The 25394-nt window shown below is 40.3% G+C and overlaps 2 protein-coding genes across 3 annotated transcripts in view; one reads left to right on the top strand and one right to left on the bottom strand.

The window, feature by feature from the left end:
• ZNF395 (zinc finger protein 395) overlaps positions 1-8889 on the top strand; it is a 74232-nt gene extending 65343 nt beyond the window's left edge. For both annotated transcript variants that reach the window (XM_069075630.1, XM_069075629.1), the window contains 3 exons: positions 2374-2466; positions 3899-4002; positions 4634-8889. In XM_069075630.1, coding sequence (XP_068931731.1) covers positions 2374-2466; positions 3899-4002; positions 4634-4745 — 309 coding nt within the window. In that variant the 3' untranslated portion in view covers positions 4746-8889. The remainder of the gene's footprint in view (positions 1-2373; positions 2467-3898; positions 4003-4633) is intronic.
• A 12410-nt stretch (positions 8890-21299) lies between these two features.
• PNOC (prepronociceptin) overlaps positions 21300-25394 on the bottom strand; it is a 51758-nt gene continuing 47663 nt past the window's right edge. Inside the window, exon 4 of the mRNA XM_069075381.1 lies at positions 21300-21739. The gene's annotated coding sequence lies outside the window, so the exon portion shown is untranslated. The remainder of the gene's footprint in view (positions 21740-25394) is intronic.

The raw sequence follows: 25394 nt of genomic DNA, 5'->3' as shown, positions 1-25394 counted from the left end.
CTTTTGTTTTTGTACATCACCAGTTTCCCTCAATATTCCTCTGCCTGCTCCTCTACTCACCTGTCAAATAGTGTATTTTAAAGACAAAAAAAAGTGGGGAGGGGGAACACAGTGGAACTGATCGATACATTTAAAAAGTCTAAAAATATTTACAATGTAAACTACCAGAGACCCCTCACCTCTGCAGAGGGGTAGAGTGAGATTTACCTTCTTGTTGAGGTACACTTGTTCTTGATAATTTTGCATCATTGCTTTTTAATTATTTTGTAGTTTTTCCCATTTGTATTTCTGTAGTTACTGTGTATATTGGTCTCTTGGCTTTGCTAACTTCACTCTGCCTCAGTTCATGTAGCTCTTTCCAGGCTTCTCTGTATTTATCACACACATCATTTCTTACAGCATAGGAATATTCCATTGCATTCGTGTACAGTTTGTTTAACCTTTCCCCAAATTAACAGGCATTGACTTTGTTTCCAATTCTTTGCTATCACACACAGAAAATGCTGCTGTAGATATTTTGGTGTATATGGGGACCTTCTTCTCAATGCCTTTTTTAGGATATGATCCTCAGAGCGGACTCTCTTGGTCAAAGGAATAAGGGCTTATTGAATTGAGCAAGGTATTTCTGATAACCAGGAGAATCAGAAACCTGAAGAGACAAATAATATTGTTATAAGTTTTTTCAGCTTTTGTTAAAACCCTTTCTTGCTTTAGGTCTGTGCTAATTTATAAAGTGGGGCAGCTTGGTGGTACCGTTGATAAGAGTGCCTGGCCTGGAGTCAGGAAGACTAGAGTTCAAATTTGGCTTCAGACATTTGCTAGTCGTGTGATCCTGGGCAAGACAACGAGGATAATAAGAGCACTGTCTCTCAAGGTTGATGTGAGGATCAAATGAGATAATATTTGTAAATGTGCTAAGCATGTCTGGCTCATAGTAGATGTGATATAAATGCTTATTTCTTCCCTTTCTTTTCCTCCTCTTATTAGCAACTTTCTGCTTTGATCTAAGTGACCATTCTCAGGAATAGGGGTTAATATTCTGAGGGGAAGAGAAAGAGTATTTATTAAGCGTCTGCTACGTACCAGACACCACACTAAACGCTTTACAAATAATTATCTCTATACAAATATTTGTGATGTAGTGTATTTTTCTAAAATAGAAATATTAGCTATTATAAAGTCATGTGACTGATTAAAAAAATTTCAGGACATAGGCAAAGAAATGAGTGTGGTAGCTATCAAGTAGTCATATTAGGGGCTATGCACTTATTTCAGAGATGCTGCCATTGTTCGTAGTATTTTTGGAACTGGGATTTGGGAGTTGCCTTTGGAGCCTAATACACATCCTTTTGAATCATCTTAGTCTTAGTAAACATTCGTATTTTGAAGATGGTTTTGTTTTTTGAAAACAAAAAGTCATTGGAACCAAGTTTGATGACCAAGTTGAGTGACATCCTTTAGTGACTGTTAATGAGATCAAGACTGATTTCCTCAACTGTCAGTCAATAGGTTTTATTAAGTACCAACTGTATGCCAGGGGGTAGGGATGCAAATAACAGTGAATGAAGCAATCCCTGTTCACAAGGAGCCTGTATTCTCATGTGATCTGTAAACTGCTTCTGAAGACACTTTGCAAAGAGATGCTGTGAGCTGCATGGTTTGAGCAGTGGCCAGGATCGAGCCATTGTTGGATCAGTATGTAACTGAGCAGCAGCTCTTACACTGGACCTGGAGTTAGGAAGACCTGCATTCAAATCTGGCCTCAGATGCTTTACTGTCTGTGGCAAATCACATAACCTGTGCCTGCCTCAGTTTTCATCAGCTATAAAGTGGGAATAATCCTAGTACCTACCTCACAGCATTGTTAGGAAGATAAAATGAGATAATTATAAAGAGCTTAGCACAGTGCCTGTCACCTAATAGACCCTTAATAAATCCTTTCCTCCTTCTCAGGGTCTCTGTTCAGTTAAAAGGTTGTTAGCCTTGCAGCCAGCGGATGTAAATGTGTATGTGGCCTCAAACACTAGCTAGCTGTATGACTGTGGTCAAATCTCCTGTCTTTCTGAGTCAGATTCTTTCCCTCTAAAATAGAGGTCATACTTTGGTAACCCTAAAGAGCTTATAGATATATGAGATGCCAGTAGTGATGGGGGTGGGGGTAATGTTCAGATGTATAAGTTCTATTTTTTTTAATCATATTACTTTGTCAGATCGCGTATCTCCATGTTGCTTGTAATATGAAAATTAGTTGGAAATAGCTGTTTTTAAAAACTTCTCAAGATCTAGTCTTTGCTAGATTAATTTGATTATTTTTTTAAAATTCATTTTTAAATTTAATTTAAATGTTAATTTTATTTTTTTCTCTTCTCTCAGGCACTACCATCAATCCAGATCCCGGTATCTCCACACATATATACCAGCATTAGCTGGGCTGCTGCCACATCTACTATCCCATCCCTCTCTCCAGTAAGTCCCATTGGGGTTCTCAGGCAACTTTCAGATACCTGGAAGATGGAAGAGAGGGAGGTGATGTCTCAGGAAAAGATAACACCTCCTTGCTTCTAAAACATGAGGTCCTAGAAAGTTCACCCTGTCTCTCTGCCCAGTATCCATCCCCAGTGGGACCAGAGACTCTATAGGAATTTATTGATGAGAACATCTTTTGATTAGATTTGGGATCAGAAAACTCCTTTGGCCCCAGATAACATCAGTGGAACTAATCTGGGCCCGTGGGTGCCTAAGTTGCAGGCTAACTATAGCAAGAAGGTTAGAGTTGTTGGTAAATATGGAACACGTTATGGTGTATCCCTCAGAAAAATGGTGAAGAAAATAGAAATTTAGGGTTGGGGTTAGGGTTAAGTATAGGGAGGAGAGAATAAAGAAGGAAGAAAAAGGAAGAGGAAGGAAGAAGTTAGAAAAGAAAATAGTGACTGGTATTTATATGTGTCAAAATTTGCAATGTGCTTTTTATACACTTTCTCATTTGAACTTCATAAAAACACTTGAGAAAAGATACCGAAAGAGAAAAGTGGGTATATATGGAAAGAAGTATAGAAGAGCAACCACTTCTTGCTCTAGTCCCCACCAGAGTATGTTGCCTGCAGGGGTGAAGTGGGAGAATACAATGGCATCTATGCCCTCTACTATCTAATATAAGATTAAAACACATCTTCTTACTTGGTCATATTGGTCATATCTGTAAGCACTTAACTCATTCCAGACAGAAGATTCTAGTCCTCTGGGGAAGGTTAGTACACATCAGCAAATCCTAGGAAGGGAGTGAGAAGAGAGATCGATAAGGAGGTGGACCACTAAACAATTTTTAGAGAGTGCTTCAGGGTATAACCAGTTCAGATGATAGCAGAGGGCAGGCTCTCCCCTGCCAATCCTGGATTCTCTTTATATGTCTTCAGTAGCACTTAATTAAAGTAGGGCTTCTTAACCTAGGGACCTTGGATAGATTTCAGTGGGTCTGAATTTGGATGGGGGAAAAATTGCATCTTTATTTTCACTATGGCTCACTGATTTCTTTTATAATCCAATTATTTTATGCATTTAGAAATATTATTCAGAGAATGGGTCCATTGGCTTCACCAGAATTCTAATGGGACCTATGATACACAAAGGGTTAAGAGCCCTTGGTTTAAAGGAATGCACCTCCCTTTTCACTCACCTCACACTCAGTTCCATAAATTTCTGTTCCACCTAGTTCATATTCACCTTGAATATCCTCTCTAAGATGTTATCTTTCACACCATACAGAGAGATAATATTTAGCACCCAGGACACGGTGTGGGTTCATTAAGCTTTGCTGGATGCTTGAGAATGTTAACTAGGTATTCATGCTACTTTTATCCCTTCCTTATCTGGAGTGCCTCTTCCTTTTTCTTGTGTATAGGTCCGGAGCCGGTCACTAAGCTTCAGTGAACCCCAGCAGCCACCACCTACGTTGAAATCCCACCTGATTGTCACATCACCACCCCGATCACAGAGCAGCACCAGGTGGGATTCCTAGTGCCCCACACTTATTTCCTGCCATCTCAACTTTTGGAAGATTGTAGTATAGGTAGACTGTAGTACACAGAAAGAAAGTGGTGGTAGCCATTCCTCTGGAGTACCCTACAGATGGAGGACTTGATTAAGAACTTAATGATGGAAGATTGTTTTGTAACACCCCTGCCCCCCCCCCCCCCCCCCATGTAACCTCTAGTTACCCGGTTTAGATGGAATTTCCCATCTCCTCTGGATTTATCTTTTGAACTATCCCATTCATTGCCTGACCTTTACTATTTATACAGCCTTTCCCTTGGCCAGTCCCACAGTGGGTCAATCAATGAATCAACAGGCATTTCTTAAGTGCCCATTGCTGCATGGTTATTAGCACTAGGATACAAAGAGTGAAACATTCCCTATCCTCCTGGTACTTACATTCAAAATCATAAAAATACATACAGCATCATTATTAAAAGAAAATAAAACAAATATATCCCCAAAGTAGTTTGTGAGCCAAGTCATCACACACATATTGGGGAAGGCACTCACTAGCAGTTAAGGAATTAGGAAAGGGTAATGGGCTTACGCTGCATCTTGATCACAAATGCCTGTTTTTCTTTCTTCCCTTTCTCTTATGTAGGAAAGCCCGTGGAGAAGCCAAGAAGTGCCGTAAGGTATATGGCATTGAGCATCGAGACCAGTGGTGCACAGCCTGTCGGTGGAAAAAGGCCTGTCAACGATTCCTGGATTGAACTTGTTGAACCTGCTCAACTTCTCACTTCCCTGGTCCCAGAGCCCACCCTTCGCCCCAGGCCCTGACCTGGCAGCCCAGAGGAAGAAGTGATACAGCAGTGTCTCCTGAGCCTCCAGCAGTGACCTGACAATTCAAGTTCAGATTTTGAGTGTGGGATGTATTGGTCAAGGTTTAACTGGGTTTTTTTCTTTCATTCTTTTTTTTTCTTTTTTTCTTTTTTTTTTTGTGGGGATGCTTTATTTTGTTTTTGGAAATGCAAAGGAAATGAGAGAATTTTTCCTTCCCACTGGTCATGGAAAACAGGAGAAAGCCAGAGGCAGTGATTTGTGTGCTCTGTAGTGACCCAGAGACCAAAGAATTATTTTCTTTTTTCCTTCTGTTATTTTCCCTCCATCTGGAAGGAGCAGCTCTCTTGGTGTTGCTGCTGAGTTGGCATATTCTCTCAGAAATCTTCCCAGAGGGACTGCTTGGTGCCCAGGAGAGGCAGGATGAATTGTTCAAGAAGTGACTCCACTGGCCACCAGAGGACAGGAAGTTTTGATGCTGATAGAAATGGAGAGTCAAGAGAAAAGGGTGCTTGGGTATTTGACCAAGTGTATTCTTCGATCCATCTGACTTCAGAAGGAAAGATTTATCTTCTTCATCAAGCAGCATCCATGGAAGTGAATGGAGAATGGACATTTTATCTTTTAGTAATACATTTGTTCAAGCTATTTTAATTTGGGTTCTTTTAGATGTTGAATTTTACCCCCAGTGCATCTCATTTGGTTCTTGAAAGCCATGGCATGATGGATTTTTAAAGAGTCTCTAAACTAAGCTAAGCTAGAGGGTAATAGTGACCTCCCACATTTCAGAGGGTGAATCAACACTGCCTTGATCATTTAAGTGTTGGTTTTTTTTTCCCATTTCAGTAATGAAATGCTGGAGGTTGTTCTAGCCTCCCCTGAAACCTCTGCTGCCACCCAAAGTTAAATCCCTTCATCTTTTACCCCTCTCATTATAGAAATAAGTCACATTAAAGACAACAGCAACAACAACAGAAACCTCTTTGGGGTTTTTTTCATATGTTTTATCTTGCTAACCTCTTTTTCCCTTATTGGTCCTTAAGAGACCATAAGAAGTTCCTCAACTGCTCTCATTATTGTGGACAGTTTTTCCCGTCCCACCCCTCCCCCAGCTGCTGGAGGTGTAACTGGTTCTAGCAAGGGTTGGAGGTGGGGGAGATTAGGTGAAGGGAATAGAGGATGGTGGGTGTCAGCTTGGTAATGGGGAAGGAAGTTGAGGGCCCCCAAATTCTACTCTTGTCTAATATGCTTCTCTGAGAAAGGACACTTCTGATATCCAGTGTGAACAACCCATGAACTCCCAAGCTCAGATAGTAAAGTTCTAGATTCTGTTATCTGTGCTTTGTCAAGGCCATGTGGAGGCATGGGGCCAGTCATGGCATACTGCCCTTGAAACTTACTAAGTCCCAGTTTCTAACGCTGATGGCAGGCAGGGTAGGATATGGGGTAAAGGGAATTCTAAGGGATGTGGGATGAAAGTTGCAGGACTTATGTGAAGGCCATGTGGGCTGGACCTAGGGACCACCTTAAAGGTCTTTGGGGACCAAAATCCTTAGCTGCAGTGCCTTGCTTCTAGAGATAGATGAGCAAAAATGGTGTATTTGTATGATTAAGGCTTCAGGAGATTGGGTCACTTGGACAATCTGATAATGACTTGGCAGAGACATGGCCTGAGGGGGATAAGGAAGTAAGGCACAGTTCTTTTGTTCCTCTCAGTTCCTACCTTCTCTTTACTTTATGGCAATCTATTTGACAAAGCCCAGATGACAGGCATGTAGTATTCTCTGGAGCCCATCTGAATAAATCATCCAGTGCCTAGTTGCCCTAGGAGGAAACCTAGATATACATTTTAGAAGGCTGAAACTCAGGGAACCATACCGAGCCATCTCAGCTGGGACTTTGTTAGAGTAGTGCCTGTCCCTGGGTTCTAGACTGAGTTCTCGTTCCCTACACACACCCAACCACCAAAGTTCATTTACTTAAATGAGCTATCAAAAAGAGGGAGTTTTGCTTAAATTTTCTCCTAACAAAACAAAACTGCAAATGTAGTCATAGCATGATACCATGACTCATCTGAGCAAGCTGAACTGGGGTGATAAGGAGGGAGAGAGGAAGTCAGAAAACTTCCTTATGGCAGTGAAATATATTTTTGTAACTTCATAAAATGCTTCTAAGATGGAATTCTTGTAACTGGTCAAGTTAGAAACTAGGCCAGAAAAAAAAAAAAGACTGCTTTCTTCGTCCCATGTGTCTGTCCTGGGTCAAAATTGAATTTGAGTCCAGAATAAAACTTTACTTAACTTCCTAACTTCCATTTCCTCTGTGTATGAGAAGAAATTAGTCCTTGCTTTTATCCTGATCATCTGTCAAACCCCCTAAAGCAAAAGGATCATTCTGAGAAGTGGGAAGAGGTGTACCAGCCTTTTCTTCTGAGGCCAAAATACTCACTAGGCCTCCCCCAAGACATCTTTGGTTTCAAAAAAGGTGCTTCTCAGGTTCTGGATTGTTATAGACTAGCTAGGCATGAAGGTTGTCCCTTGGTGAGTTAGCTTTCCAGTGACATTGGTCTAGCAGAACAAACAGGAGGAGAAGACGCTCTGGAACCTGAAGAATAAAAATCCAATTCGGCTCCTCCTTATGCCTCCTCTACTTTGCATCCCGCTTTGGTGGTGGTGTTTCTTCTGCCCTTTGCCAGTCACACCCCCATTATCTTACTGATGTGTTGGTTATTAACATTTGGTCTGTCTGTCCTTGGGGTAAAAAAAATGTCCATTCTTTCTCCTCTTTGTGGTTGGTTTGTGAATTGATCGAGTCCAAAAACTCCTGTTCGCTTCATGTCTCTCCTCAGCCTCTCCAGGTGATGGATTCTGATTGTTAGAAGACAAGGTAGAAGGAACACTTCTCAGTAGAACATCTCTCAGCACTTTTTGAGTGTATGAAGTGTGACATGCAATAATGTTGCTTTAAAAAAAGTAAAACTTAGGGGCAGATAGGTGGCGCAGTGAATAGAGCACTGGCCCTGGAGTCAGGAGTAACTGAGTTCAAATCTAGCCTCGGACACTTAACACAAAAACTAGCCGTGTTGCCCTCCAAAATAAAATAAAATAAAACTTAAATGTTCAGGTGAATTCATCTTCAAAGGAGTCACCTTAAGAGGTGATGCAAAACTTATTCCAGTGCTGCCATTCAAAACATTTTTGGAACGAAATCAACCCCCCTTCTTTTTGTGCAGTTGTCTTCAGAGCCTCCATTCTTTTGAATATCAGCAGTGGTGATAAATCCTTGTTTTTTTGTGAGTGTGTTAGATTAAAAACAAACAGGCAAAAAGCATTTAGAACTGCTCCTGGGAAAGAAATTGGGTTATCAGGCTAGGTGATACCATGTTTAAAAGCAAGGTGTGATGATTATAAGGTAAGAAACCAGAGAGAGGGTAGTTTGTTCATGCTCTTTGGAGACAGGTTTTTTTGGTTCTCTTTTTTTTTTAACTATTTTTTTTTTTACTATCTTTTGTTTTTATATCCTCTATATTTCCCAGTGTATCCCTCAGCCCTGCTACTTCTGAGAGCCATCTTTTATATAATGAAGAATAAAAATAAGGGGGAAGAAAAGTTCAGCAAAACTTACCAATACATTGAAAAAGTTTGATAGTCTCTAATGTCCCATACCCACAGTCCCCCATTCCTGCCAAATGGAGACAACAGTTCTCAAGGAGCAATTCCAAAACTGTTTTGAGAAGAGGCAACATCATTTAAATGATTTGTGTAGCCTCCCAATTAAGGAGAACACTCATTTGGATGCATGGTCTGTTTAAACAATCCACCTCATTCTTTTATAGTCACACATTGTAAAATTGTGAATACCATCCCAGGGACAGGCTATTTACTTAGGGGCAAGGAATAGGAAAGGGGGATAAATCCTGGATCTGTGAATTTGTCTTACTGGAGCTTTTTCCCTTTCCCAGCTGTCTTCCAAGTATTATTTTTATTGTTAAAAAAAATTTTTAAATGTGAAATGTAATGTTTTTACTGCAGCAATATGAAATATATTTTATAAGGAATAAAATGGAACATTGGCTGATTTCCTTTGTGCTAATTTTTCTCCCGTCATCCATAAAAAAATTAGTCACTGGCATTGGACTGACCAGCAGGTGTTACTTCCCCATACTCCTTTTAGTACTGTTAGCAGGATTTATGTAATTTTCTTAAGATGAAAATTATTTGAGCCAAATAATTTACACCCTTTTAGTGATGTTATTATCTCTCCTGGCACCTAGGACCCAGTAATGGGCAAATCTTAAGATAAAGCAATTAGGGGAAAATAATCTCTTTTGGGCACCTTGGTGCAGTGGACAGCACCAGACCTAGAGTCAGGAAGACTCGTTTTTCTGAGTTCACATCTGACTTCAGACTTGTGCAAGCAAGTCACTTAACCCTCAGTTTACCATAGTGCCTCAGTTTCCTCATTGGTAAAATGAGTTGGAGAAGGAAATGGCAAAGCACTCCAGTGTTTTTGCCAAGAAAACCCAAAGTGGTGTCATAAGTCAACTGAAAATGACTGAACAAAAATAATCTATACTTTTGGAGGCTGTGGCAAATCAGAGCTTTGGTCCACATTAGTAGGAGTACCCACATCAACAAAACTGCAGATCCTCAAACTGTTGAGTCGTTAATACTTTATAGAATTATTTGTTCTAAGCTGTCAAGTCATGGCTCAGTAAAGGGAATTTGGGGAGGATTGTAGACTTTCTTCAGGGCATCCCAGGTACTACTGTTGTCAAATTTTAATTTGCAAGGAGCTTTCAAAGTCAGAAAAGCTTCACTTATACAAATCAACACTTATTCTGTAATTTATAGTTGCCTGTAGCCTGAGAGGTGGCGATTTGGCCCAGAGTCACACAGTCAATATATGTTAGTACTTGAACCTGTCTTCTTGTCTCTTAGGCCAGCTGTATCCAGTATGCTATACTCCCTCTTCAATGGCCCAAAAGGCCCAAAATATGCTGATTATTAGAAATAGAAATACCCTTGTTGGAAACTATTGGAAATAGAAAAGAAGGCATTATCCTTGTCTGCCCTTAAAACACTCGCAATATACTTGCAGTTACTGCATATTGAGACTGACCGAAGTCTTTTGGCAGAACTTTCTGCAGAATTTTGAAGGCACAACGAAAATAAAGTTCCAACGTGGAAATAATGATTAAGCTTGTTCTGTTCAAGATGTTGACTAAAATGCTAACTAGAGGAAAAGTTTGGGTCCTTTAAGAAAAGCTTTAAAATGGAATTGATTGAAGCATGCAGGGTTTCTAAAATCCAGAATTGTTGCCTATATTTTAATATTAGGAGGAATAAGAGACTGAATTAGTCACACAGCCATGCTAGGTACATGACTTTCAAGAGAGATCAAGTAAACCAGAGAGCAAAAACTTGTGGAAACATAAGATATAGCTTCCATGAGAAACTGGACCAAGGGCGTATTAATGGAGCTAAGAGGTAAAGAGAATAAATGACTACTCCGAATATTGAAGTTGATACAAATGGAGAAGCAACAAGCAGGTTGATGTAACACATTTTCCATTGGCTACTCTGTAGCCCTAAAATGAGAATGACTTTTGTTACTGAGAAAAAAACATTTAAATTTGCAGCCCAAGATTAAGTTAGTAGCTGTTAAGGAGAAAAGGCAAACTTGAGAATGTGTGAAGTAGGTGTTCATATTTCTTTAAATCTTGCTCCAAAATGGCATTTTTCCTCTTAAGTTTGGTAAATGAATGTCAGTGATTATGCAAAACCAGTAAACAGTAGGACATTTTTTTATTTTTCTCTCTGATTTTACATCATTCATATAAAAGACAAACCCAGTCATCTAACTAGACCATAAATCTGGTCCAGGAACATTTTTTTTTCTTTTCTGAAGATCTTTAGGGTTAGACTAGGAATGGGATGCATGTCTAGAGAAAGAGTCCCATTTTAAAACGTTTTGTTTCAATCTTATTTTATTAAGGTTATAATAATACCCAACTGCCACTATAGAATTGGTATTCTGAAGTCTTTTCTAAAACCAAATCCAAAGGATTTTAAGCGTATGTGCTTAATTGGTCTATTTTGCCCCATTAATATGGCACAATATGATTCCAAACAACTATTTACATGTCTAGCTTCATGCCTTAGGAGTAGAAGGGTTCTAGAACAGGTTCTCAACAGAGAATCCTTGCATTTGGAAGAAGTTACACTACTAACTTCTAATTGAAATTTTGCATTTACTTCAACTATTAATTAAAGAAAAACCACTCAGAGAAGGGGTCCATAGGTCCAAATTGCCAGTGGAGTCCATGACACACAAGATTAAGCATCTCTGTTCTGGAGGGACATTAAATATGTAACTTAAATATTATACATCAATAAATTCAACAAACTATGTATTAAGCATCTATTATGTATGCCAGGTAGTGAGGATATAAGAAGGAATTATTACAATTTTTGCCCTAGAGGAGGAGCTCACTCAGGGAATAAGTCATACAAAACTGTCAGGCTATGGGCCTGACTAATAGGTAAGCTAACCCTCTGCAAATTATGGGGGACTCAGACTCTCCCCTACAACTGATACCAATTCCAGAGTGCCATGAAGGTGTAGGTGGCAGATCTGCAGACACGTATCCAGCAATTTCAAACACTTTGGCAGAAGTTTGTGTCAGGGTTGCTTTCAGATGTCCTTCTGGATCTACAAGGAAGTCTTCCCATCAACCTCCTCTCTTCATCTGATTTAAAGCAATTGATAAGAGGGAAGGAAGCCAACAGGATTCAGCTGCTGTGGGCCCTGCTGGAGAAAATGATTGGAAACGATGATGAAATGCAGTCCTTTTTTCTCAGAGCTCTAAAAGTCGATTATGGGAAACTATGTAGGTCATAGCCAGCTCTTTGTCCCTTCAGTGGAATGCCTGGCTACCTCTTCCAACTATTAATACTAACTAGTTATATGAGTTTGGGTAAATAACTTCATCTCTTTTGACCTTTGTCTCTTCATTTGTAAAATAAGGGATTTGGACAAGACTAGCCCTAACATTTTACAGTGCTCTGATTCTATCTTCCAACAGAGCAGAGCGGGTCAAAGTGGAAGACAGCTTCCCAAGTTTAATTGCATTCAAGAGATGTGACTAATAGAGTTTGATAGTCTTTGTGACATAATTATAAATGATAGTAAAAGTGATTGATGATTACAAGCCCAATCAAAGTAGCACAGTAGTGATGAAATCTGATTAAGTAGTTAATTAACATGTGAACCCAAATCATCCAACCAGAAAAAGTTTTAATTACAGAAGAGCAGAAGAAGAAATATGAAGGATGAATGTGACCTCAGGTGAATATGGGAAGTCCAAGCATGACAAACACAGTACAGAAGAATCCACATTTGCATGAACGACAGTGGGAAGATCCATGGAAACAAATTCAGCGGGAGGGAATTAAACCCAGGATTGCAAAACTGATAAATGAAAAATCTGGAAGTTTTCAACTGATTTATCTCCTCTAAAGAAACCTCCTTTGTGGGGGCAGCTAGGTGACACAGTGAATAGAGCACCAACCCTGGAGTCAGGAGGACCCAAGTTCAAATCGGGCTTCAGACACTTGACACTAACTGTGTGACCTTGGATAAGTCACAATCCCAATTGCCCTGTTTTCCTCCCTTCAAAAAAATTAAAAAAAAAAAGAAACCTCTCTTGTAACAAATAAGTATAGTCAGGTGAAACAAATTCACATATTTCTAGCATATTAATTTTCTGCTGAGAGGCAGGAGACAGGCTTCTACTGGACATTTCCCAGACTATAGTTTCAGGAAAGTATTGGATGAGAAAGCCAGAATTCATGCCTTAGGAAATGGAGAAAATGGGTGTAGACATTAAAGCACTATACAAAGTGTTAGCTATTATTATATTGATAACAGCTTACACTTAAATACATAGCACTTTTTAATTTTCAAAGCACTATTCATATAATTATACTTCACATAGTATAAGGGTTTCTGGGAGATGCAGACATTAACTGATTGATTGATTATGAGTAGCACAGACACTCCAAGGCAGAAGCTACCACTCTTAGACACTCTTTTCCATCACTCTAACCAGGAGGAAAGCCATTGTGCCTTTTTGTAAAAGAAATTGTGCCAATGAAGAAACTGTTTCTTTTTGCCATCTAGCCACCAGGGGACACTGTCTGCCCACATTTCTCTTACTGGATCAGTTCCTAGAGCAGTTTCTGAGCTGGAAGGTCATCTAATCCAACCTTTCTCCATTCTCTCATCTTTTTTTCCTCATCATTTTAGAGATGAGGAATCTGAGTCACAGAAAGACTATAGTAATGAGATAGGTATAGCATTTTACAAACCATAGTACTATATGAATCCTATAATTAAGTGACTTGTCTAAAGTCACACATGTATTATGAGTTCATGCTTTACCTTTTTGCATCTCTTGTTATCAGTCTGTCAGCAATAAACAAGCATTTATTAAACATCTGCTATATGCCATGGTACCATGCACTGGAACTACAAAGAAGGGAGTGACCCAGTTCTTGCCCATAAAGAGCATTTGTTCTAACCCTAACTCTAACCCAGTTATCAGCTAGTTTTAAAGTCTTTTCTTTGTATGAGGGCAGTCAAGAAATTATACTTTTAGAGATCAAGGAAAGAACAGTAGAGACTGCCATCTGTGAAATTCAGCCAAGGGACTTGTTTTATGGACACTTGTCTCGTCTTCCTTATAGAGGGGTTAATCACATCAGCACTTTTAATTCTCTGATTGATTATCTCCAATTTATTACTTACTGAAACATAGATTCTTTCATGTTTTCTCCCCTCACTAGACTGTGAGCTTCTGGCGAGGAATGGAATGTCTTTTGTCTTCCTCCGACCTGGGGCCTTCCATCTCTTGCTGTGATGTCCCCTGAGGGAAAGTGACAAAGGGTCCCCTTGGGCTGATGCTGGGCTGTGCCCCAACTTGACTTCCCCCTGTACCTCAAGATTGACACCTCCTTCTGTGCCCATCTGATCTCCAGCCTCATGGGATAAGAGGAGTGAGACTTTCCTCTGACCTCTGGCTTGGGACCTTCCATCTTCCCCTGAGGGAAGACAGCTAGAGAGTAGTGGAGGGACTTCCACCTGTTCCAACAAAAGGCAACTTCCACTTCCTATTGCTAGCCTGATCTCCCAAATTCGATGGAGAGAACCTCTGGTGCAAAGAGGAACAATCCATCCTTTGATCGAGACTTTACATCTCTTTCTGCACCTGTCTCTTGAGGGAAGAAGAGGAAAATTGGTAGAGAGTGAGACTTATTTCCTGCTGTGAACTCTCCTTCAAAAGGAAGGAATGTAGGAAAATGGAGCCCCCACTTCCCCACCTGACCATGTGCTTTCCATCTCATGTTGTGTTTGTCTCTTGCCTGATCTCTAGCTTCTCTGGGAAGAGGAATGGTTACTTTCACTTCAGCGATGAACATTCTCATACCTGATCATACGTTACACACCGCAATGACTCTGAATACCTGTAGGTCATCATTCAATTCCATTCTTCCTCCCCACTCACCTGATTCTTTGTTCCCATTCTTCACAATCCTCTCACCCTAAAATTCCAACCAAACCCCACCTACCCATTCCTCTGTGCCCTCTGGAATGCTTGTTCTTTGAGGTGCATGCAATATGTATCTACCACCCAATTAAATCCTGGTAGTTGATGTTTATAGACCTTCAGATCATCCCCCTTCCTTCCTCAGTGAATTCAGTATCTGAATCTCAATTTTTCTCTCTTCCCCAACTCCTGTCCTCATACTTGGGACTTCATCATACATATTAACTCTCCCTCAAACACTCTAACCACTCAGTTTCTCAACCTACTCAATCTACCTCTTTCACTCACAAAGATGGCCATACCCTTGATCTGTTCCACCTGTTCAAGAATTCCAAAAATCTCCTTATTGTACTATAATCTCTTGACTTCCCATCTCTCCCTCTGCCTTCCCTTACCAACCTTGCTCTTCTTTCACACTGTGATCTTTAATCCCTCAACCCGTCAGTTCTCCCAGGCCATCATCTCTGCACTACCCACTGTCTTCTCTTCTCCCCATTTTGTCCCCTTAGTGAAACAGTTCAATTCTACACCATCCTCTTCTCTTGAGTCCCTTACCCCCATGCCATGCTGCCAGCTATACTGTGCCAAGTCTCATTCCTCGACACTCTCACCATTTGCCACATTTTCTCCTACACACATGCTGCTGAACAAAGGTGAAGAAAGTAATGCAACAATTTTAGCTGGGTCCGTTACAATTTTGTTAGACAATGTTAACTGGGCTCTCACAGGCAATCCTACTATACCTCTCCTATCAACTCACTATCCTACTCTGCACAGCAGAATTCCAAACCTTTTCATCTCTCAAGCCTCCCATGACTCCCCCTCCTCCCATCCTTTTAGCTAAGAACCTTGCATCATATTTTACAGAGAAAAAATGAATCTATTTGCTGTAAGATTCCTCTTCTTCCCTCTTTCTCATCTCATATGCCTCAAATGCCTCCTGCCACTGTCTCCTTCACCAGTCTCACAGGAAGAGGTGATCTTACTCCTTACCAAGGCTAACCTTTTTACCTGCTTATCCTGTCTGCTCTAACTTATTGTCTCCTCTGTCATCTCCACCATATCACTTACCTTCGATGTTGATGATTCTCAAATCTACCAATTCTACTTTAACCTCTCTGCTGACCTCCAATCATGCATCTCTAACTGCCCTTCTGACATCTTGAACTAGTATACATCTTAAACTCAGTATGTCCAAGCTGGATGTCTCCCTACCCTGCTCCTAATTTCCCTCTTACTGATGGGGGCAACACTATCCTCCCAGTTTTTCTGGCTCACAACCTAGGTGCTACCCTCAACTCAACTATCTCTTACCCTGCCCCACCCCACCTCCAATTTGTCAATTTCACCTTTCTATATCTCTCTAACATGTCCCCTATTCTCCTCTGATATTGTTACCACCATGGTCCCTTAACACCTCCTGATTGGACCATTTCAATAGCTTGCTAGTGGATTTGCCTACTTCGAGTCTCTCCCCCCTCCAATCCATCCTCCATCCAGTCACCAAAGTAATTTTTCTAAAGCACAGGTTTGACCATGTTCTGCTCCACCTTCTCCTTCCCCCCTCCTCACCCTTAACTTTATAAGTGCCAGTGTCTCCCTCCAGGAACAACTACAAAAACCTCTTGATTGGCACTCAAAGTCCTTCATAACCTAGTCCTCTCCTATCTTACCAGTCTTCTTAGCTGTTATCCTCCATATACACTTTGATCCACTTACACTAGCCTCCTTGCTATTCTACAAAAATGACATCCATCCCCTTCCTGGCTCCAGGCATTTTCTCTGGCTGTCCCACATGCTTAGAACATTCTCCCTCTTTATCTCTGCCCACTGGTTTCCCTAATTTCCTTTTTAGTCCAACCTAAAATTCCACATTCACAGTGAGCATTTCCTAACCTTTCTTAATCCTAGTGACTTTCCTCTTAATTATTCCCTAGTTATCCTCTACATAACTCTTTTGTTTTACACATATCTTTTAGCTTGTCTTCTCCACTGGATTTTGAGCTCCTTGAGGCTTGTCTTTTGCCCCTTTTTATAACTCCAGTGCTTAACATGGTGCCTGGCATATTTTATTGTTCAGTCAAATCTGACTCTTCATGACCCCATTTGGGATTTTCTTGGCAAAGATGCAGTAGTGGTTTGCCATTTTCTTCTACAATTCATTTTACAAATAAGGAAACGAGGCAAACTGGGTTGAGTGGCTTGCCCAGGGTAGCACAACTGAGGCCAGATTCGAAATCAGGAAGATGAATCTTGCTAACTCTTAAGTCTGGCAGTCTATCCACTGCCCCACCAAGCTGCCCCTTACCTAGCACATAGTAGGCACTTAATGAATGTTTGTTGACAGACTGATTTCCGTACATAGTTACACTATCTATCCTGTGTGAAACAAGTAAGGATGTGTATACTTGATAAGCCAGGGTTTTCCAATTAATGAAGCTCCTCACCCAATCAGCCTACCTGAGTGTCAGAGCTTTCTCCTTAGGTAGACAAATTGTGGTACATAAATGTACCTCTATTTTGGAATGGGGCTGGGTCCCAGAAGAACAGAATATTGATAGGCATCAGAATCCATCAAGATTGTAGCAGAACCTGAACCCTCTGACTGACCCCACATCAACCAGGAAGATTTCACAAAAGCATTGCTGTTACTGGGAGACATTTCCACTGAGCACTTCTAGATGGATGGGTCCAGTCTCCTCCTCAGGGGATTAGGGCCTGCCCTCCCTGACAGTCTGGATCTTTTAAGAAATGGAACCTGAGGAAGCCAAGCAGAACCGTGCTAAACAGCCCAGCAATGAGAAGCTTCAAGTGCTTTTCAGAGCCCCAGGCTCAGGGTGCTGTTCAGGCTCCTTTGATTGATCTGTCTCATTTCCTACTTCTCTGGCCTAGTCTCCTACCTATACCCATCTTTTTTTCTTCCTGTATAGCCAAGCCCCTTGCCACTATGCCTGAATGACCACTCTATTTCTATCTAGTTCTCCACCCATTGACCCAGGTTGCCTCTGCCACTAGGAACAGAGCATGTCTCCTATCCCATACCCTATGGTTAACTTTCTTCCCTTCTCACTCCACACTCTATCATCAAAACCATGATTTTCTCAATAGAAATTCATTCAGAGGGAAAGAAAGTGGCCACCCAAATTTTTAAGCATTCCTTTCTTCTTTGCCTTCCCAGGTTATACTTCTCAGGCTTCGTGGTATAATTTAAGGCAGAGCTCTTAACTTTTTTTGTGTGTCATAGATACCTTTGACTGTCTGAAGAAGGCTATTCTCAGAACAAGGATTTAAAAAAATTCATAATGGAAGGAAATGTTTTTGGTTTTGTTTTGTTTTTCTTTGCTTTTACTTTTTGGAGGGCAATTGGGTTTAAGTAACTTGCCCAAGGTTACATGGCTAGTTTTTTTGTGCGGGTGTTGAGTGTCTGAGGCCATAACTGAACTCGGGTCCTCCTGACTCCGGGGCCTGGTGCTTCATTCACTGAGCCACCTAGCCGCCCCTCTAAAGGAAATGTTAATGAGAGGTTGGTGAAAATAAAGATGTAACTTCTTCTTTCTCATCCAAGTTCATAGACCCCTTCAAATCTGTTCTCAGTCTCCTATCGGACAACTAATAGAGTTAAGAATTCCAAATTAAGGGAAAAATCTTTCTTCCCCTGAGAAATCTCCCTCACACTTCCTGAAATCTCATCAATTGGAGATCTCTTTGGGTCAACCCAGAAGCTTAGAGAGCAAGGACTTAATGGGTTTTATTTTTGAAATTGTAGCCTCACCAGACCCTCCCCAGCCTCACCAGACTCTCCCCAGTTTCTCCAGAATGGGCCTCTCTCATCTGTAAGACACACTGCCTCTTATACCATCTACCTGACAAGCTTTTGTCTAGAAAGCGTTGTGTAAACTTAACGCACTATATAAATGTGAGTTATTCGGTGACTATTATTGCTGACTTCCATATTTCTATGGAAAAGTTGTGTCTTACTTTCCATACACTTCCTCACTTGATCTCTGTTCAGCCCGGCAGAGTAGGGACTACAGTTATTACCATTTTACAAAACAAATCTCTGAGATGAAGAGATGTGCTTATAACCCTCTGACTAATATGTGTCCAAGGCAGAATGAAAATCCATGTTTCTTTTGGCTCTGAGACCAGGATGCTCTTTCCAGCACACTACTCTGTCTCTTTATTACAATGTGAGCACATTAGGAGAGATTGTTCTGCAAGAACCAAGTCATAATAATAGCTCGTAATTGCATAATGTGTGTAAAGTGCTTTACTACATTAGGTGGATAGAGCACTGGGCCTGCAGACAGGAAGACCTGAATTCAAATCTGGCTTCAGATATTTGCTAGTTGTGTGACCTGGGGTAAGTTGCTTTCCTGCTGGCTGCCTCAGTTTCCACAACTGTAAAATGGGAATCATAAGATGATCAAATGAGATAAGCACTTTGCAAATATTATTTAATTTGATTCCTACAGCAACCCTGGGATGTGGGTGCTTACATTATCACTATTTTACAATTGAAGAAACTGAGGAAAACCCAGGTCGAGTGACTTGCCCAAGGTTACACAACCAGTAAGTGTCTAAGGCTGTATTTGAACGAGAGTTTTCCTGATTCTAGGCCCAGTGCTTTATCTGCTTGTTTTATCTAGCTGCCTAAATCAAACAGGCCAGTAACATATCTTATGCTATGGGATGCCACCATAATGTGAGATGGCCATTTCCATCTCACAGTGTGGCATCATGGAGAGAGGGGAACCTCAGTTACAGTGGTCTTCAGGCCATGGCAGTAAGAAAAATAAAAGGACTATTGTTGGATGTGTGTCTCTTTACCAGATATCCTCCATTGCAGGGCATCTTCCAAAGACAGTGAAGATCTTGGATTTAGGAAGAAGGAGTTCCTGCTAGCTTCTGGTCAGTGAATCAAATAGGGAAAAACAGCATGAGGCATGGAAGTATCCAGAAAAAGAATAGATAGGGCAAGGGTGTTATAGGGAAGGAGGAGGGGACTGGTCTGGAGCAGAGGCAGCTGCCTCAAGAAAGCCTTCTGAATTTCTGGAAGCCCTACACAATCGGAGAGGTTTTTGGTGCTATCACACTCTCCAAGCCAGGGGTTCTGGGCTCCATTATTCTAGGTGTAGGAATTAGGGTACAGGTGGCACTCCTCTTCCAAAGCAACTCACATTCTCTTTTGGGAAGAAATCCTGTGTTTGCCATCCCATGAATGGAACATCCTGCTCCTTTTTCCCTGCTTCCTCCCATTTCTGAAGAAGTCTTAAATGAAAGCTGACCTTCCTATTGCTATCTGGAAGCAATTTGTCTCCTCCAAATTATCCCACAAACTACAAGACACAAGTTGTCAATTTAAAGTTAAAGGATCATGAATTCACCTCAGAGGTCATCAATACCCTCAATTTACAGATGAGGAAATTCAAGCCCAGAGAAATAGGTCACACAAGTAGTAAGTGGTAGAGCAGGTCCTGGGCCTCCAAATCCAGCAAGTGCTCTTTCTAATGGATTCGTCATTTACCAGCTGAGTATTATCCAGTTTCTTAATCCCAGTGTTGCCCTCCTGCCTCATCATTCTCTCCTTCACTTTCTGCTGTGTTTGTTCTCAGCTCTACCCATCCTCTTATTTTCCCAAGTCTCTTGATCTTAGAAGACTTCATAGTTTACAAAGCTCTTCTCTGAGTCTCTCTCATCCCCTGGAAGGAATTTTTCTTCTCTCATCTCCTCTCAATTTCCTGAGAGTTGTGGTGATGGAAATACCTATGGGAGGGAAGGGGAGGCAACAAACACTTATTAAGGGCCTACTATGTGCCAGTCACTGTGCATCTCAAGTGAGATAATATTTGTAAATAATGTCTTCCTCAGCAAATCTTTTTTACATATGTCAGCTAGGTGGCACAATGGATTAAATGTTGGGCCACGAGTCAGGAATATCAGTGTTAAAATCCATCCTTAGACACACTGGCTGTGTGACCCTGAGCAAGTCACTTAGCATCTGGTTGCCTCAGATTTCTTAGCTGTAAAATGGGTATAATAACAGCACCTCCCTCTCAAGGTAGAATGAATCAAATGAGATAATATTTGTAAAGAGTTTAGCACAGTGCTAGGCATATAGTAAGCACTATATAAAGGCTAGCTAACTAGCATTTATTCATTAGTAGTAATAATAAATAGTAGTAGTAGTAATAATGGTAGCAGTAGCAGTAGTGGTGTTATCTCACAGGGTTATTGTGAAGATCAAATGAGATAACATTTTTAAAGTATTTCGTATAATACCTGGAACATAGGAAACACTATATAAATTCTTGTTGTTGATGATGATGTTGTTGTTACCTTGTTGTGAGGCTGGTGTGAAGATCAGATGAGATAATATTTGTAAATTGTTTAACACAGCACCTGGCACATAGTAAATGCTATGTAAATACTAGCTAATTAATAGTAGTAGTGGTGGGGGTGGTGTTACCTCGTAGGGTTGTTGTGAGGACCGAATGAGATAATATTTATAAAGTATTTAACACAGTACCTGGTACACTGTAGGATTTAAATATGCTAGCTAATAGTATAGTAGTAGTAGCAGTAATAATAGTAGTATTGTTACCTCACAGGGTTGTCACGAAGATCAAATGAGATAATATTTATAAAATATTTAACACAGTGCCTGGCACAAAGTAGGATTTATATGTGCTTGTCCCCTTCCCCTTCTTTTAATGCAATAGTATGTTTGCAACCTGGCCCCATCCCCACCATAACTAATGGGGATACACAAAACATTTGATTATACCTGACACCATTGTGTAGCATAAGGCTGTTCTGTTGCCAATAGAGATTACAAAGAAACAGTAAACTCATGTATTAACCATTTGCTCTGTAGAAGTTTAATGCAGAAACATTTGTTGGAAACAATGAAAAAGAACAGATCTTTAACAAACAAGTGATGGTAGCAGCAGGTCAAAATCCCAGGTTTTGACTGGATCAGCCACACTTTTCCAACCTTCTCCCAAGAAGAAGCAGGCTGGAGGGGACAGGGCAAGGCAGGGCAGAGCCACGTCCATGTTTTAACTTCATCCTCCTCTTAGGAATTACAAAAATACAATTCTCCCGAGGGGTGTGGATAGCAGAGGTGCTCATGAAAAAACAGAAACATATCGAACCGAACCATGGTGGCACCCGCTAGCTCAGGGAGCAGAGAAGTTGATCCAGACCCCCATTGAGGGCCTGCAGGATGACCGGAGCCATGGGGATGAAGGAATCCCAATTCCCTGCAGTTGGTCTGGGGCTGGAGACATGCTGTGTGTGGGAACACTCGGACACCTAAGGAGGTCAAACAGAAATGATTGGAATGATGAATCAACAATCTCTCTGCCCTTTTGTAGGGTTTCGAATGGTTTTGATTAAATTAGATTATTAGTTTATTCTCCTCTATAATCAAAGGGACCAGGGGCGGCCAGGTAGCACAGTGAGTAAGAGAACACCGACCCCAGAGTCGGGATGACCTAGGATCTAATCTAGGCTCAGACACTTAGCACCCACCCAGAAACACCTGGCCCTGTAACCTTGAGCAAGTTACTTAACCCCAATTGCTTTAAAAAAAAATAATCAAAAGGACCAGGACAGGGGAATATATAAAGTATATAGAAGAAGACAAACTCTGCTTATTTCACAAGATTGCCCAGGGCTAGTCAGTTTCCTTGGCCCTGCCCTTTCCGTACTCCTAATTTTTTACACCCTACTGCATTCCTTCCATTCCTGAAGCCTCACTCTCCAACTTTAGTCATTCTAATGGAGACAAGGCTCCTGGCATCCAAGATAGTGCAGGGTCAGTTTTTAGCCTTATGACATACCTGATAAGAGAAACCACTTAGAGAATGTGTATGTGTAGAACACAATGTTTAGGTTGTATGATCCAAGCTGATCTTAAGTACTTAAGAAAAAAAAAGATGAATGGCAGTGGGAGAGAGTGTATTTATGTATATACATATATACACACACAGATAGCATACATGTGTTTCTATACATATACATGCACATACATATGTATGTGTATGTATATGTATATGTATGCATGTATGTATGTGAAGGACAGTTGTTAATCATTTATCAGCACAACGCTTCTTGTTTGGAACCTGTATGAAAGAGTAGGGATATAGATGAGGCTGAAGAAGATCTTTCCTTCCTGCTCTAAGAGGCACATCTGCAAACTCAGGTCTACTTTACCTGTCCAGGAAAGTAGATTCAGAGTCACAGGGTATGGCTGCAATGTGGAACAGCTACCTGGTGGTTGATGGAACCTTTGGCTTCCCAGGCCTGAGCTAAATCACAGATGATGGGTAAGGACTGGACAATAGTATAGGCAAAGGGAACCATCTTGTTTTGAAGTAAATTATGTGTTTATATGAGGTATTATTAATAATAACAATTTCTATTTATGAAACGAACACATAGACTTGGGTATAACTACAATAATGCTTGGCAAAAGTTACCAGCTCTATCTTGATTCTTCAGAGTTGCTAAGTAAAGTTCTAGGGTAATCTGCATGACTTTGGTGCTGGTCACCCTTGGAAAGGACTTAATTTGCCTTAATGTAAATAACCAAAAGGACCTTGTTGAGTTTTCTCTGAGGGTAAGTAAAATTGTTTTGTTTTTTTTAAAGAAAGAATTTAACAGAAGGGATTTTTTGCTTTGCTGGCTAGGCATGACTGTAGGCCTGAGTAACAGAAGAGCTAAAATAGACTCTAGTTGTAAAAGAATAATAAATATTCCATTTGAAGAAGAAGACTCAGTAGTTAAAGACAGACTTAGTGGGGAAGAAGCCTAGAAGATATTTGACAGCAGTCACTCAGCAAAGGCTTTCTCATTAAGGGAAATATCTTTATTTTTTTTCTCCCTTGGTAAGGCCTCTCTCTCTCTTTCTGCCTGATAATAAGATTAAGGTAAGCAAATCTCAATATTCTTCATGCCCCTGGCACTAGCTAATGCCAGAGACATGCAAATTACTCTTAGCAACACTAAAAGGGCAGTAACTTAGAAATCTGCGTTCTTGCAGTTATACTTGCTCTATCTGTCCATTATACTTTAATAATGTTTTGATCTTTACAACACCTCTGTGTTTATGTAATGTATATATTATTATCCCCATTTTACAGATGAGGAAACAGAGATTCATAAAGGTTAGGAGATATGCCAAAGGTCACACTAATAAATAGTAAAACAGAACTAGAAAACAAGTTGTTTGAAATTAAAAAAAATTTCTTTCTCTCATATTCTTGCCTCTAAGCTAGTCTAATTTTCATTCTTTTGAGATGTATTTAAGTATTGTATGCCAACCACTCAGTTTTCTATCTGAAAAATGAGAGGACTGGAAGAGGAGGCCTCTGAATTTCCTTCTAGTTCTAAACATATGATCCTAGTGAATGAACTGTGTGCTTATAGTATTTGTGTTTATAGCCAAGCTTGTGTTATAGAAAATTTGTACTATTATCTGCATAGAAATAAATAGAATAGAAAAGACTCTAGGCCCAGTGAGGACAGGAGAGCAAAGTAGAAGATGGGGTTGCCTAAGTCTGAAACACCAAGTCCCAAACTCAGTTTTCCCAGGTTTCTTGTACAGAAAAAGCCAGTATTTTTCTCTCTCTGGGTTTTACCCAGGTTTCCCTAATTAAGTTGGCATGTTGTGTTAGTACATGTTTTTGACTGTGCAGTTCATATATGTGTTTGTGATGTAGGAATTTTCATTGAGTGTTTGGGGGAGGTGTGTGCCAATGGGCATTTGGCAGATGGAACATGGGCTTTTTGGATGTGGTTTTCAAATATGAACTTTAAAACTCTACTAAAGATTCTGTATTGTCTTAGATTCAAAATTCAATCTCTTGGATTTTTTACCTATCCAGTTTGTATTTCAGAGGAAATACAATTAAAATTGGGATCAAACTGAGCTTAGATTTTCTCTGCATGAAGTACATAATAATATAATCCTATGCTTAGGAAGACAAAAGATCTTTTGCTTCAAACTCAGTTTATTGAATAATATCATGTGTTGAGGTGCTCTCAAGCTCCAGATTTGGGAGTACTTCATATTGTAAAAGCAGACTAAAATGCTCCCTTTGAGAAATATTTAGAGAGATATTTTAAAGAAAGCATTTAAAATTTTCCTATTCTAAAAGTTTTGGTCTAATTTGACAAAGAAATCCTTATTGGTCTTTCTCTATCAATCCTAAAATAATATATGGCTCCCCTTTCTCTGATCAGCCTGGGGAGGACTCCTCCATGAAGTAATTAGGGCAGTGATCAGAGAAGGGCAAGGGACACTTGACTGATCTATCTTGAACAATTAAGAGTAATGATCTACCTTGGAGAAAGAATTTTCTTTGATTACTTCGGTTAATGAAAGTTAGGTTGATATTGACTATTTGGAAAGGAGAATCCTTGAAGGGAGTGGTCAGAGACAGATTGAATGCTTTCAGGAAAATGATTCTTCAAGGGTAGGTCAAAGGTTAAGTGACTGTGGTTCTCTCTGACAAAGCAAACTGTTGACTGAAGTGTTACCTAAACTTCAGACCCTTGCTCTCAACTGAAATATTGCTTATTTGAGAATTCTATAAATAATGATTTCAAAATGACTTGTGGAGGGAGATAGCCAAGGGGATGAGGGGACTGCCAGTCTGGACATTTCTCTCTGAATTTAGAATAATCATACATTAATAAAAATTCTTTCTGGTAGGCTTATGCCTACAATGAGGAAGAGAGTTAATATATTTTCTTTGACGATATCTCCCAAAGGAAAATATAAAGGAGGTGCCCTCCCCCTGCCAATCCCTGGGAAATTAGGTTCCTCAGAACCCAGAGTGACAGCAAGGCAGGACATACTGTCATAGTGCTTACTGCTTCCTGATAATGTGAGTTAAATTGCATTCACTTAAAGGAGAGAGAGTCAGATTAGAATGTAGAAATCGACCTCAAACTGCAGGCC

The sequence above is a fragment of the Petaurus breviceps genome, unplaced genomic scaffold (genome assembly GCF_028583685.1).
Source record: "Petaurus breviceps papuanus isolate PSGF00001 unplaced genomic scaffold, PetGlider_PUasm1.0 90919, whole genome shotgun sequence".
Taxonomy (NCBI): domain Eukaryota; kingdom Metazoa; phylum Chordata; class Mammalia; order Diprotodontia; family Petauridae; genus Petaurus; species Petaurus breviceps.
Note: the sequence above shows the minus strand (reverse complement) of the source record. Positions and strands in the feature narration are given on the sequence as shown.